The 15348-nt window shown below is 35.0% G+C and overlaps 1 protein-coding gene across 1 annotated transcript in view; it reads right to left on the minus strand.

Annotated features, from left to right (window-relative positions):
- The window catches only part of dbe (KRR1 small subunit processome component homolog dbe), a 114199-nt gene extending 100394 nt beyond the window's left edge, over window positions 1–13805 (minus strand). Inside the window, exons 1-3 of the mRNA XM_090394606.1 lie at window positions 13781–13805; window positions 11535–11704; window positions 1836–1970 (exon numbers count right to left, since the gene is read on the minus strand). Coding sequence (XP_090250732.1) covers window positions 1836–1970; window positions 11535–11704; window positions 13781–13805 — 330 coding nt within the window. The remainder of the gene's footprint in view (window positions 1–1835; window positions 1971–11534; window positions 11705–13780) is intronic.
- Window positions 13806–15348: the final 1543 nt, after the last annotated feature.

Below are 15348 nucleotides of genomic sequence, written 5' to 3' on the forward strand. Positions count from 1 at the left end.
GACAAGGTGCTAAGAGAGAAGCAATTCAATACGCTACAGTTATATGGTGTCAATGGGGCATTGTATCAAGCGATACTTAGTCTTTATTTGAGTTGTAAGTCAGCAGTTAGAATAAAAGGAAGTACAGAAAAATGGTTTAATGCTAAATCTGGTGTGAGACAAGGATGTACATTATCCCCTCTGTTATTCATTATCTATATGGATCACATTATGATGGAAAGTGGTATTAAACATGATATCAAAATTGGAGATGTTAATGTCAGCTGCTTGCTTTATGCAGCGATGTTGTACTTCTAAATAAATCCGCTACAAGTCTGCAAGATTCTCTGACTAAATTGAATAACTGTTGCAATAGATATGGTATGAAGGTCAGCAATAAAAAGACAAAGACAATGAAAATAGGCAGAATCATTGAAAATGTCAACTGTGTTGTGAATGGAGAACCTGTGGAACAAGTAAAAATTTCAGCTACTTAGGCATGATTTTTAGTGAAGATGGTAAATTAAATATGGAAATATACAAGAGAATCAACAAAGCTGGTATGGTAGGGAAGTCAACTGAATAAATTCATATGGAATAAGAGAGAAATTAGTCGGAACACTAAATTAGCTGTATACAAGACAGTGTTCAAACCAGTTTTAACTTATGGATCTGAGAGCTGGGTCAGAAATAAAACACCTGACCAACCGCAGATATAAGAGTCCTGAGAAAGATTAGAGGCGTGAACAGATGGCATCAATGGCAATATCATATTAAGAATGAGGATATTAGGAAAGAACTTGACATTGTCAGCATCCAGGAATGCATTAGCAGAGCTAATCTCAGATGGTATGGTCACTTTAACAGAATGGATGAGGAAAGATTAGGTGGATTGATATGTTTCAAACTGCCTTAGATGATAGAAATATAAGATCTGATAATGTTGGAGTCTTGACCAGTAACAGACTGATTTGGAGGAAAATTGTAGATAGGAAGTTAGTAACGATGTAAATTTTTTCATGTAGTACTATCATATCCTGTACACCCCTTGAGGGTACAAGGCAGGAATTTGGTGATGATTTTATCATATTCTGCCTCATAAGTTATGGTGTTAGGAAGGGTCCGGTAGAACGACGATAGGCTCTCAGCCTTAGATCATAAGTTAGTAAATGTGACATCATGCTCTGAGAAACGGCCATCTCTTGCAATATCACTTTCTGCGTTCTCATAGGATTATGGGGTGGTGTACCTTCACGGTCCTCACAAGCTGTTGCATCCTAATGCAGCATGGTTGACCTGTTCTTTGGTGGTCAGATATATCTTCTGTATCATTATAATGGTTAATAGTCATCCTATTGATCTCAAGTGTTTTTAGCATTTTGAAAATAACAGGTGGCTGCATTCCAACCTTGCGAAGTACTATTACAGATTCACAGTTCTAATTATCTCCCGACTACATGTTAACCAGCTAGACAACACTCTCTATTGATAAACACGTGAATATTGGCTGCACACAGCCCCACTAACAGAACTGGGCTCAGACAATTCTGTGGGCAGCATGGGTGTGTGGAAGATCTAACAGTATTTATGGCAAAAATGTGTATATATCTGATCTATTTTGGAAAGTGGGTAGAGGTTAAGAGCAGTACAAAACAGAATGGTTACTAGATATAGTAATACAGTAACAAATGAAGTACTGTTATTAAGTAAACTAGTCAGAAGACATAAATGAGTACAAAAAAAAAAAAACATTTTACAAACAAGAAATCATAGTTCTGATCAGTATTTACTAAGATAAATTCAAGTTAATTTTAAATGATAAAAATAATTACTGTTTTCAAGTTAAGTTGTCTCACCTGTTCATAAGGTACACTTCGAGATAAAAGCTTTATCATGTCTCTTGCTTTGATTATAATGTAAGGATCCCATGTTTTTCTAGTTGTAGCTACAATCATGGTACCCTCAATAACATCAAGTTCAGCCTTAATATACTAAAATAAAAGGAACTTTATAATACACTGAATATTTTACACTTTATAATCTTAAAATATCAACAATTTTTGAAGTGGTTTTCAATTTCAAAATTTTCTTGATAATAAAAGAATTACAATAATTACACAAAAAGGCTTGGTTTAATGGTTTAGATTACACCATGGAAACTAACTAAAGCAATGCGGTTGGCTTATTATGTCTGTGTTCTCTGGCTAATTCTCAGGTATAAATGAAATTCTAGGATGAAAACCTCAGCCACTCCATTACTACCAACCAAGTAACACAAATTTCAGTGAAATTTGTGAAGTTGAACAAGTAACACACTTTGGCTATTTAATCCTTAAAGGTGGCAAATTAAATAGGGAACAGATAAGAGAATAAGTAAAACTGTTATGGTGTGGAATTATATGGAATAAGAGAGAAATGTTGTAAATGATGCATTACATATTGTGCATTAATTATTCTCAGATAGCTGAAGAAAATTAATTATAATGTACTACTTTTAATTACTGTTACTTCGGTGTGTAAAGCATATAACTGGAGAACTGTATATGTGTAGGTTGTAGATAATGCAATTTTAAACATGTGAATTGGTAATGGTGCTGGTTTAAAATACCAATATACGAGTCTGTAAAACCAAACACATAAGCATCATTCACAGTGAAGCAATCATTGCTCTTACTATCAGTCACAAATATCTACAGTGGAATTCTTGAGCATCAATATTTTAAGAAAGATAGTCTTTAATTTATAGCATTAAATAACATAAATGCTTTCAGATTCTTGGTTTTGATTCAGATGGCAAGTGAAATTGTGATATGCAATGATTAATGTTGAAGTAGTCAGCAGATATGTTTTATACTGATTTTTTTGGTATTCTTTATACCATATATCAATTTGAATATTAATGACTGGGCAAGTTTAACTATTTAACTGTTATTTCTATTCCTGCAGCATAGTAATGTGACTGCACACTACTACTAATTTTTTTTTTTTAACAATTACAAAAGTATATTCATATTTTTGAATAAATATAAAAAATTTTGCATTAAATTGATATAAATACAAGTTACTAAAGAGTATGTATGACCAAATTAAGTTTATATTATTACTGACCACCTGTCAACAGTTTTTCCTACATATTAATCTATTATTTGTCAGATTTGCATCAATCCACCTGGATTGATGCAAATCTGACAAATAATAGATTAATATGTAGGAAATATAATTAGGAATAAGTTTTCAAAAAAAATAAAAAATAAATCCTACTAACACCTTTGATTCCCTAGGTGAGGCCGTTTAGCCCTATCTAACTTTTGGACAACACTGAAGGAGCAGTTCAATCTCCACAATTAGAGATAGCTGGCCACTAAGATTATCAATAACAGTATCCGGCATCCAGTGAAGAGAAGCGTCTGGCAAGTGCCGCCATCTTGTAGCCTAATCCTAATGCTATGTATCATTGTCTGAGATAGTGTGGGTTCTACAGTCAATTTTCTTGAGTTTAGGCGATGAAAAATCAAAGTTTTTTTTTTGGAAAAAATCCACTTGTCCATGACAGAGATCGACTAAATCGGTAACTGGTCAAAGAAAGGATTAGAAAATGTTCCTCTAGTCGGCAACTAGATTTGAACCCAGGCCTTCCTTTCGGGTGAACAAGTACAGCAGTATGCAAATGACACTTCCACTCTAAGTTTTTACTTAAAAAAAAAATTCTGGTATAAAGAAATAAATACAGATGTTAGTCTTGTAAAGAAATGGGTTCAGCACTGCCATGATTTAACTGCAGGCCTGATAATTAATATAATATATCACCATTTTACTGAATGACAAGTTTTGTTAGTAAAACTTGAAATGTCTCATGGCCATTTACAATGCCCAAAGAGACAAGAAAGAAATGAGTTAATTGATACTACCCAAAAATAATTTTAAAAGATAAGCAACAGATAATAAAATTTAAGCCTAAATAATGTAGGGAGAAGTGATGTACGCTGCTACTGAAAATTTATAATATAGTAAGGAAATAACTAAGATGAGATATGCTGTTTTATGTTGTTCAATCCTGCAAGTGCAGAAGAAAGTAGGAAGGGGAAAACAATTAGTAATATACAAGAAGCTGTTAAAATTCTATTTTTTTTCCTTAATTCAAATTGTAAAAAAATAAATAAAATGGAAAGTTGTTAATTATTTCAATTAAAATTTACTATCAAGAGACTAATATGACCAGATGTCACTGTAATAACAGCCCATCTAATCATGTGCAGCATGTGTGTGTGTGACAGAGAGAGAGAGAGAGATGCAAATATTACCTGCCATTCTAAATCTTCTACACTAGAATGCTGATCTCACCATATGATACAAAACTGCCAAAACAGGCAGCAAAATGCCATGTGCAATTTCCTATTGCATGCTTGAAGAATTGCTAACCAAAATTCTGAGTATGTAACATCAAATGATGTATGACAAATACGTGCTACTATAGGTCTGATGAAAAATGAAGCAACTTCCTAAATATGAAAGATAGAGATCCAAATAAGAATTTTCTGAGATCCAACAACCTCGAGATGTGTTCTCTATCTAGTCCTGTTTAAAATGTATACAGTCCTCCTTAACTACCAGATCACAAAATATTATTTATAAAGATCTCCTATCATCATCATCAAATTCCTGACATGTACCCGCAAAGGTGTGCACAGGATATTAAGATAGTAATGATGTACATTTTTCATATAGTTCTTCCTATCTATTGACAATTTTTTTCCAAATTAATTGGTTACCTACAAAGACACCAATATTATCTGATGTTATATTTCTCTCTTCTAGTGCATTTTTGACAGTATCAATCCACCTACATTTTGGTCTTCCTCTGGATCTTTTTCCAACAATCCTGACAAAGAACACTTGGATTACTAACCTTTATTCTCCCATTCTTTTAATTGAACCATACTACCTGAGATTAGTTCTGCTAACACATTCTAACAAAAATAAAGTAAAAAGCTAACAGAGCAAAGTTCTTTCCTAATATCTTCATTTTTAATATGTTACTGCCGTTGATGCTATCTGTTCATTACCCTAATCTTTCTTAGAACTCTGAAATCTGTAGTCACCAGTCTTTGATCAAGTGTTTTATTTCTAATCCAGCTCTCAGATCCCTAAGTTAAAATTGGTTTGAACACCGTCCTGTATACAGCTAGTTTAAAGTTTTGACTAATTTCTTTCTTATTCTATATAAATTTAGTTAGCTGACTTCCCACTATACCAGCTTTGCTAATTCTGCTGTCTACTTCCATATTTAATTTGCCATATTCACAAAAAATTGTGCTCAAATAACTGAAACGTTTTGCTTGTTCAACAGGGTTTTCCATTCAGGATACACCTGATGTTTTCAATGTTTCTGCCCATTTTCATTGTTTTGGTATTGCTGATTTTCATACCAAATTTATCATTATTATCATCAGATTCCAGATTTGATGATGATGATGACAATAATTCCATCAATCCTGTACCCTCAAGAAGTGTACAGGATATTATAATAGTACTACATGAAGAACCTATATCATTGCTAACTTCCCATCAACAATTTTCCTCCAAATCAATTTGATATCTGTCAAGACTCCAATGTTATCAGATCTTATATTTTTATCTTCTAAGGCACTTTTTAATGAATCAATACACCTATATCTTGGTCTTTTTCCTGCCAACACTTGTTTTGTTAATCTTTCCTTTCCCATTCTGTTTAAGTTTTCCCATGCTAACAATGTCAAGTGCTTTCCTAATATCCTCATTTTTAATATGATACTGGCATTGATGCCATCTGTTCACATCCCTAATCGTTTTCAGAACTCTCATGTGTGGTCTCTAGTCTTTGGTCAAGTGTTTTATTTCTAACCCAGCTCTCAGATCCATAAGTTAAAACTGGTTTGAACACTGTCTTGTATATAGTTATTTTAGTGTTTTGACTTAATTTCTCTCTTATTCCATATAAATTTATTCAGTTAACTTCCTACCATACAAAATGGCCTGTTAACACACACACACACACACACACACACACACACACACACACACACACACACAGAGATCTACAGTCATAAAATACTCAACAAGTACTAAGAGATGGTGGAGAATGGGTGGAACCCCACACCAATTAAAAAAAAAAAAAAAAAAACTGACTTATTTGCCAGAAACTTTCAATATGATTTCTTCTTTTCCCTCACTTTTCAAATGGAGTTCTGAATTTTCTATGCTTAGAGATAACCTCACCATATGCTGCTCTGGCTGAATCAATCAATGTTTTCTTCAGGTTTTGCCACTGAATCTCCAAGATTTAGTTCTTGTTTTCAAATTTTTCATTCTTTCTTTCTTCAATGATGTATGTGCATTTCAGTCAACAGTTCACCTCTGAAGGCTGCTCAACTTTGCTTCATTTTAAAAAACTTTTTTACACACTCTTCTTTTCATGAAATCAATTATATCCTGCTCAAAACTAAATAATAATCACTTCCTCTTTCAAATCCTCTGTATACTCATGCTCTGAACCAGTGGGAAAACACTGCTATCAACTATAACATAGTCAATAGACTTTTCTTATTTCTTGCATATGAATTTGTGCACATTTTTATGCTGGAGCATGGTGTCAGTAATAACTAATCCATGTTCTCAACAGAAATCCAGCAGGCATTTACCATTACTATTAGCTTTGCTTTTCTCCAAATTTTTCCAACACATTTCTATATATTTGGTTATCATTTCCTACTCTACTGTTCAGATCTCTAATAAGGAACAACTTTTCCTTTTTCATTGAGCCAGTTGCCTTCTCTAATCCTCACACACTCTTCAATATATAATTGATTTTACACTGCTCAACACTTAGATCTCCCGTGCTCAACAAAAATTTTGTGCCTGATATTGCTGGCTCTTCTACACTGCAATGATGTCATATTACTGGCATTCACCAATGAATTACAATTATGCAATAATCTAAAGACAGGTCTTATCTGTACTAGCAACATAATGCTATCAAATTGTACATAGTAATAATATATACACCCTATTCTTCCACCTTTTAACAATGACCTTGGTAATCAGTTATATCAAATACCTGATTTTGTTCTTATTAATATTAATATACAGTACCATCTACAGTTATTGTTATTATTATTATCATTATTATAGGCAACTCCAAGGAGTCGATAGACTCATCAAGGGAGGCCCTAACATCATGTCAAGAACAACGATTCGACATTCACACAGTATCTATCATACCTCGTCTTGAACTCATTCACAGTGATGGCACCCACAACAGACTCTGGTAGCTTATTCCACTCATTCACCACTCTTCAAGTAAAAAACTAGCTCTAACACCCTTGCCCAGCTTCCATGTATGGCCCCTAGTCCTCCCACCACCAGTCCTATTTTCAAAAATATCTTCTGAATTAATCTTATAGAAACCCTTCAGTAATTTGAATGTCTCAATCATATCACCCCTTTTCCACCTATCAATCAATTTCTGCAACCCACAAATCTTCAACCTGTTCTCATAAGGTTCATTCCATAGACCTGCTATCATTTTGGTCACTTGTCTCTGGATCCTCTCCACCACCTCCCCATAAAGAAAAAACCCTGGTGCCCATAACTGGGAACAGTAGTCCAGATGGGGTCTTATCAATGCTTGATACAGAGGAACAATAACTTGTTTGTCTCTGCATATTAAAGTATTTTTCAGAAGACAAGTGATTTGATGAGCTGATTTAGCCACTTTTGCAATGTGCCCCCCCAAACTTCAACTCCCGATCCACCAACACTCCCAAATCCCTGGCCTCGTGAATCTCCTGGAGTACGGTTCCACCAATGTGATATACTGCTGCTAATCTTTTCACCCCAAAATGCATAACCTTACACTTTGCACATTAAATTGACATCCATTCTCCTTAGCCCAGTCACCCAAACTATCCAAATCATCCTGCAAAATTTTGACATCCTGGGCACTCACTATTGCTCTACCCAACTTTGCATCATCAGCAAACAAATGAACACTTCCTCTCAGATCCTTTCCTATATCGTCAATGAACAAATTGAAGAGTAGTGGTCCAAGAACAGAACCCTGCAGCACACCACTAGTCACAGGCCATCTTTCGGACTCCACTCCTGAATAAACCACTCTCTGATATCTCTCCATCAACCACCCTCCTATCCATCTCACCAACCCTATATATCCATCCCCCATATGCTGCAGTTTACTAATTAGAATTCCATGTGGTATCCTGTCAAAGGCCTTAGCAAGGTCCAGCAGAATCACTGTAAACCCATTACCCTTATCCAGTTCAGCCGTCACTGTGTTATAAAATGTGAGCAAGTTACTGAGGCATGATCTACCCTTCACAAAACCATGCTGTCCCCAATACAGTATCACATTTTCATCTATCCAAACCCGTATTTTCCTCTTGACTATTTTCTCCAAGACATTGACAACGATTCCTGATACGCTGATCGGTCGGTAATTTACAACAGCAGTCTTGGAACCTCCTTTATGCAGTGGAACTATTTCCCCCTCTTTCCACCCCCTCGAGATTAACCCAGACCCTAGACTCAAATTAAACAAAATGGTCAAGGGCACTGACAATTTTCTAGCCGCTTCACATACGACACGAGCTGGTATAACATCCAATCCCACAGATGTATTGACATTGAGGTTTTGTAATAGACTATTCACCTCCACTTCATTCACCACAATTCCAGTATAAGCTATTGGTTCATTCATTCCTGCAATGTCGTCACCTGGATGATATACTCTTGCAAAGTGCTCGCTCAGTAATTCCACTATATCAACTGATTCAGTTACCTCCCTACCACCAGCATTCTTTAAAATCATTCTGCCATATACATTTTTTCTTTTACTTGCAACATATCAAAAAAACTGTTTGGGATTCTCTTTAGCGTGCATGGCTAATGTTCTTTCATAATCCGCTTTTGCTTTTCTTACCACACTTGTTACCCTTCTGGCCTGCGCTTTATACCGTTCATGTGGCTGCCGGTCACCTTTCTCCTTAAATTCCCTCCACAGCTGTTTCTTATTTTGCAGCTCAAGCTTAATGATGTTATTCATCCATTTAACCCCTACTTGATTTATTATTCGGACTCTAGGTATACAGTCAGCCATTGCTTCATGCAAACACTTCTTAACTGCCTCCCATGCACTATCAACATCCAGCCCTTGCAGTTTTACATGCCATGGCACTGAACCAATGAAACTCCTAAGCTTATCATACTTACCAGCCCGATAATTCCTCATGTACCCTGTCTTAATTGTAAATTCCACACCTTTAGCCACCTCCCAAGTCAAGACCCTATGATCACTCTCACCAATTGGTGGCAACGTGGTCATATTCTTACAACCAAATTCTCTGATGCAATTACTAGGCCAAGCACTCTCTGACACCTAGTATTTTCCATTACATGCTGTCTGAGATAGTTATCCCTTAATAACTGCATAAAATCCAATTCCTTCCCCCCATGTGTCCTCTCCTCCTTATAATCAATGTTACCATAGTTGAAATCTCCCATAATAATTACCCTCCCTCCACTCATTTCTTCTATTGAGAGAGTATCACACAGATGCTCTCCACCATCTATTCCATCACCTGGTCTATAGCAGCACCCAACTGTATATTTTGTTCTGCTAGTCTGAATCTCACACCAAATAGCCTCAAATGTGCTCTTTTCTCTATCTTGCAGTTCCACTTCTATACTCCATGGCTGCAGCTCATCAGCAATCATCAATAACACTCCTCCCCACATTTTATTCTCCCTGTCACTTCTGACCACACCATACCCCTCACATTCAATCCCACTAGCTATATCATCTTCTGTCAGCCATGTTTCACTAATACCAATAACCTGTGGTCTGGAAGTGCCAACCAACACCAAAAATTCTTCCTTCTTGTTCCTAATACTTCTGGCATTAGTATACAGGGTGTTCGGGATAAATTTGACAGTTTCGTAAGGAAAAAGAAAATCTTCTTTGTATCTATTAAATTTAATGAATTGACAAAAAAACATTACAGGCAGAGTTAATTACAATACTATCAACAAGATTTACTCAAAATAACCACCATTAGCATCGATCACAGCTTCAATTCTGCTTCGGAACCTCGAACAAGCTGATGCTACAGTCTCCCTGGGAAGGGCCGCAAAAACTGTTTTAATTTTATCCATTAACTGGGCTTTTGTATTACTGGAAGTGCGATTGGTGTCTTTTTCAACTGCGCCCCATACAAAATAATCCATGGGGTTAAGGTCTGGGGAGTTTGGAGGCCAAACATTTGGACTGGTGAAGTCGTAGAAATTTTCAGACAACCATTTTTGACTTTTCCCAGAGGTGTGGCAAGGGGCCGAATCCTGCTGCCATACATACGGCCTACCATTGGCTACCCTTGTTATCCAGGGCTTGACTACAGTTAGCAACTCCACGAACAAAGCCCGAATTCCAATGCCAGGGTTCTTCAACACCTGTTCCTGCAGATTTGCGAGGAATTCTGCTGTACGAACGCAATCAGATCGTCTGCTAGGGATCTTTCTTCTTGCTACATCCTCGTAGTCACCATTGCAAGTCTCTAGTTCATGCCTGATTGTTTTTACTGTATTCAGGGAGCATTGGGCAGCAGTCGTAATATCCTTATTTTGATGGCGGGCACGAATCATCATGATACAAGTTATTCTCTTCCATGATTCAGGTGGGTTCCAGCTATCCATCCTTTCTGACATCTTGTATATGAATGAAGAAGGGTCCAAACTTTTAAATGAAGAGAAGTGTGTGTTAATACATGTAACTTACGGAAAAATATAATTAATTATAAATATGTCAAATTTATCCCGAACACCCTGTACATGAATTGCAGAAGCCCATTTGTCCCATCCCTATTTTGCTGCCTTATACTAACTATCCCATTCTGATTTGTAGTCCTTCGTACTCGCTCGGGCATATTACACACATTCATACATTCTACTTTCTCCCTAAAGTCTGTATATCTACCCCCCCCCCTTAGTAACTCTAGTTTCCTGATTCTGCACATCCACTTCCACTTCATTCAACAACACCTTTTCAAGTCTCCATACACCAAATCCATTCAAATGTAAACCATCCATCTTATATAAATCCTTTCACCCATCGAACTCACTCCACACATCCACAAATTCCACACCACTCCTCCTGCATAATCCACGCATAAAGTCATTAGCAATTTTGGCCCTCCTTCTATACTCTTCACTGTCATACTGCGGAAACAGACTCATCATCCTAACTCTCTCACTCTTCTCTTTTGCTACCTCAAGTAATTATTGTACTGATCAGTAACAGTTGAACTGATTTAATTCTTTGCTAGTCATTCCCCCTCCCCTCCCTTGTTCCTGAATAATAAATGCTTTAACATTAAGGATAAAGATGTGCTCTATGTTTTATTCACCTGAAAAAATAAAGGATGCTTCTTCATTTATCAAGGCAAAGTTAACAAGTCTGTAAATGATAATACAAATGTATTTAAAAAATTCAATATTTCAATACTCACATGTTCTGAAAGAGCATTTTTAACTAATGGCCAGCACTCTCTTAAATACTTTTCTCTGTATTTTGGAAACTTTGTTGAATATGCACTTTCAGCAAGTAATCCATGGGGATTATCTTCCTTTGTAAAAGGCTGTATTTCCATTGTCCAGGCATCTTCATTAGGTTTCAGGTCTATATTTTCAAAAATAAGTAAATAAAAATAAATAAGAAAAAAAAAATCTTTCTTCCACAATATAAATATACATATATATATGTATGTTATGGTAAAAAAAATCTATAGTTTGATTTCTGTTTGTATGAGCATGCTAAAGCAACCAAAAGACTGATTTGTTTTGAGAAAATTGAAGTTTTAGGAAGGAATGAGTGACCAAGCCCATAATCAGCACAAGGAGCCTTTAATATAATACAAAAATCAAAAAATACAAACTGTGAGAGAGAGAGACTTCTACATATAAAGTATTACCTTCTCAGTATACTACAAAACTTCACTAGAGCAGCAAAAATTTTAGAAGTTAACTATATTCAAGATATGTTGAAGTATATACGCTGGATTATGCCATCCAAGGCTCTTACTGAGCAAAAAAGAGAGTCCAAACAGATCTGTCAACAGCCATCTAATTAGTGAAGAACTAAAATATACAATAATGAAAAGCAATATGCAAACTACTCTTAGGGGATGGCATCTTTTAACAATAATAATAATATATACCAAAGGTACCTTATGAAAAAGATATTATTATTATTATACAGGTATCTCCATGACATCAGATGGCTTATTGAGGGAGATCCATTATTCACATTAGCCATCAATCATATCATACCTCTCCTTTCCAATTGTAGGGCCATTAGTGGATTAATGTAGCTCAGTAACTGTCATAGAGACCTGTCAAAGCGCATCAAAAAAATAACTGTGAAGGTTCCTGTCAAAACTTATTCTCAAACTATCTATACAGTGATTGAATGGCTGGGTAGCAAAGGAAGCCGTTCAGAAATAAACAAATAACAAATGAAGTTAACGAAAAAACAGACAGGAGACAGGGAAAAAAAAAAAAAATGGAAGAGTAATTTTCACTGAATGAGAGGAAGTTAATGCATTTCACTATGAAGAAACCACAAACATATAACATAAACAAATGGTGAGTTCAAACCACTTAATTTGAGAAGGCACTGTAAGAGTGTAAGAAAATGTTTTAGCAGAAAGAATCAGTACTCATCAAAAAAAGTGTGGACAACAGATTGTAGCACTTAAACATCCAGAAAGCTAATTTTTTGAAAAAGTGCTGATAAATTTGGGATCTTACACACATATTAAATTATCAAGATAATGATCTGAAACACTAAATTCAGGTTGTTCCTGACCCCAAAGTGACAAACTCTTGGTGAGATTAGGTGACCTACTAGATACATATAATACAAATTATCTCCAAGTAACAAATAAAAATGAAATTCAGGATTTACTGCATTATGTATAAGGTAAAAATTAAATAATAATAATAAAGCTTCATCAAAGAAATACTACATTTATCTTATTTATTTGTATAATTCTTCTTGTACAGAACTATAGTATCATCTAATCATCATTTCATATTTGTACACTATTATTTTGCAATGCATTACTACTGAACATTGTTATTCTTTATGCAAATTCATAAGAAACTTCTCATATTTCGTGCAAAAACTGAAAACTTACTCAAGCATACAAGTAAATTCTCAACGCTATTTCATTTCTAGAAGAGTAGGTTGCTATTTTATCCTAAATCTTTTTTGTTTGTTTGTTTTAATGAAAATCGGAAGGCAGTCTGAATGATTCATCACCGAATAGTTCCTCTAATCAGTAACATGAATCCAGCATATATATTTCATGAAACGATTCTATAATACTGATTAACTATACGTTAAGACATCTCACCAAGTAACCAAGGGCGTTACAAAATTTTAAACGATTTTTCTTATCGATAATCAATTACAATAAATGATAATGTTGATGGGTCTTGACTCCACTAGGTGTTTGTATAATAATAAACTATAATGTAATCCTCAGAAACACACATGCTTTTCATATTAACACGATTCAGATGCCAAACGTGCTTATGTGCTTGTAAACAAATATTGGTTTAATCCCATTATACTATATTGATATACATGAAACGCGCATTGCAAGATTTAAGAGCTACATTAAAAGTACAAGCCTCATATAAACACAACAGAAACATAAGGACATTTGGAAGAATTAAATTACTACATCACCTGATGCCGAATCCCCAGACGCCATCATTTCTAATGACGCGCGATTGTCCTGTCCTCTAGCAGTACGCGATATTTGGTAATTAAAATAGTTATTCACATACACTCGACCAATATCTAAATAATTGTTTATTCTCATTAATCCTTGTGGTCAAGAATCAACAATTTTGAATTTCTTCAATGTCTCTGAGCATTACCATGCTTGACGAATAGGCTTCACTATTCAGGGAATAATTATACCATAATGCTACAATGATTTTCGCTCGTTAAATCTGCTTAGGCATCGTCTTCTCAGGATTATTGAAGCATTTTCGTTCTAAGGTGCACATGTTTCTAAAAAGGTCACAAACACTATGTAGTATGGTTAATTTATTCTTTCTGCTTTTTATAACAATTTTTTTTGCTTCACTCTTCACTGGCAATTCTATTTCAATAACCTTATTGAAATAGAATTGCCAGTTAACATTTAGCTTGTAATTTTCGTTTTCTTTGCTTTCCTGATTGTACCCTGATGAAGCCGATAACATAAGCCGGCGAAACTAGTTGATAATTAAAATAGTTATTCACATACACTTGACCAATATCTAAATAATAGTTTATTGTCATATTGAAGAAATGTTCAATGATCTTAAGGTGATGGTGGATAGAAATGTAAAATTCAAGTAAAATGTTCTAAATGTGGTACAAACAACTAAGAGGGTTGCTGAAATGCAGAAAGTCGTTGCTTGCTCAATAGAGATCAAATGGAAGTTATGAGGAATTGCAAATGCAATTGTATAAGATTTCATGTGGACTATAGAATTCGTGTCTGGTCTAGAGGATTTGGACATTATTATTATTATTATTATTATTATTATTATTATTATTATTATTATTATTATTATTATTATTATTATTATTATTATTATTATTATTCACATAATTGATACACAGTCAAAGCAACAAGATATCATTTAAACAGCAATTTGACTGGTGATACAGAACAATTCAGATTCAACCCAAGAATTTTAGAATAGTCTGTAAGGTAGCAACATAAAATATGGACTCTTATAAATAATGCTGTTTTTTGTAGGTCATATGGAGTCACTTTGTTGATGTTTAATTGCTGTAAATAGTTGGATAGCTTCCTTGAAGTTGTGCACTGATAACTATTGGGAGGACTTTGGTGTGTTTAAGCTACAGCCGGCCAACTTCGATTGCCAGATCTCGATATTTAGTAATTTTTTTTCCAGTTCTTTCTTGTTAATGTTGTTATCACTAGGTACTGAGATATCGATAATCTAAACCTGTCAATGTTCGACAATTGTGATGATAGGTCTATTGTGTTCCAAATGCCGATCAGTTTTTATTCGAAAGTCCCAGAGAATTTTTGCTGTTTCGTTTTCCAGTACTGTCTTCATTTTACGAAGCCACCAGTTATCAGAAGCAGGAAAGCCATATTTTTTTGCATACATGGCAATGCATTATTTTGATCATGGCGGGTATTTACAGTCAGTTTGAGCGCTCTTGCTGGCACTGATTAGATGTTCTACAATCTCATATTTCTGATCGCATAATCTGCTTTTGAAGTT

Source organism: Typopeltis vanoorti, chromosome 6 (genome assembly GCF_054136105.1).
Source record: "Typopeltis vanoorti isolate ZY-2024b chromosome 6, IOZ_Tvanoo_1.0, whole genome shotgun sequence".
NCBI classification, from domain to species: Eukaryota; Metazoa; Arthropoda; class Arachnida; order Uropygi; family Thelyphonidae; genus Typopeltis; species Typopeltis vanoorti.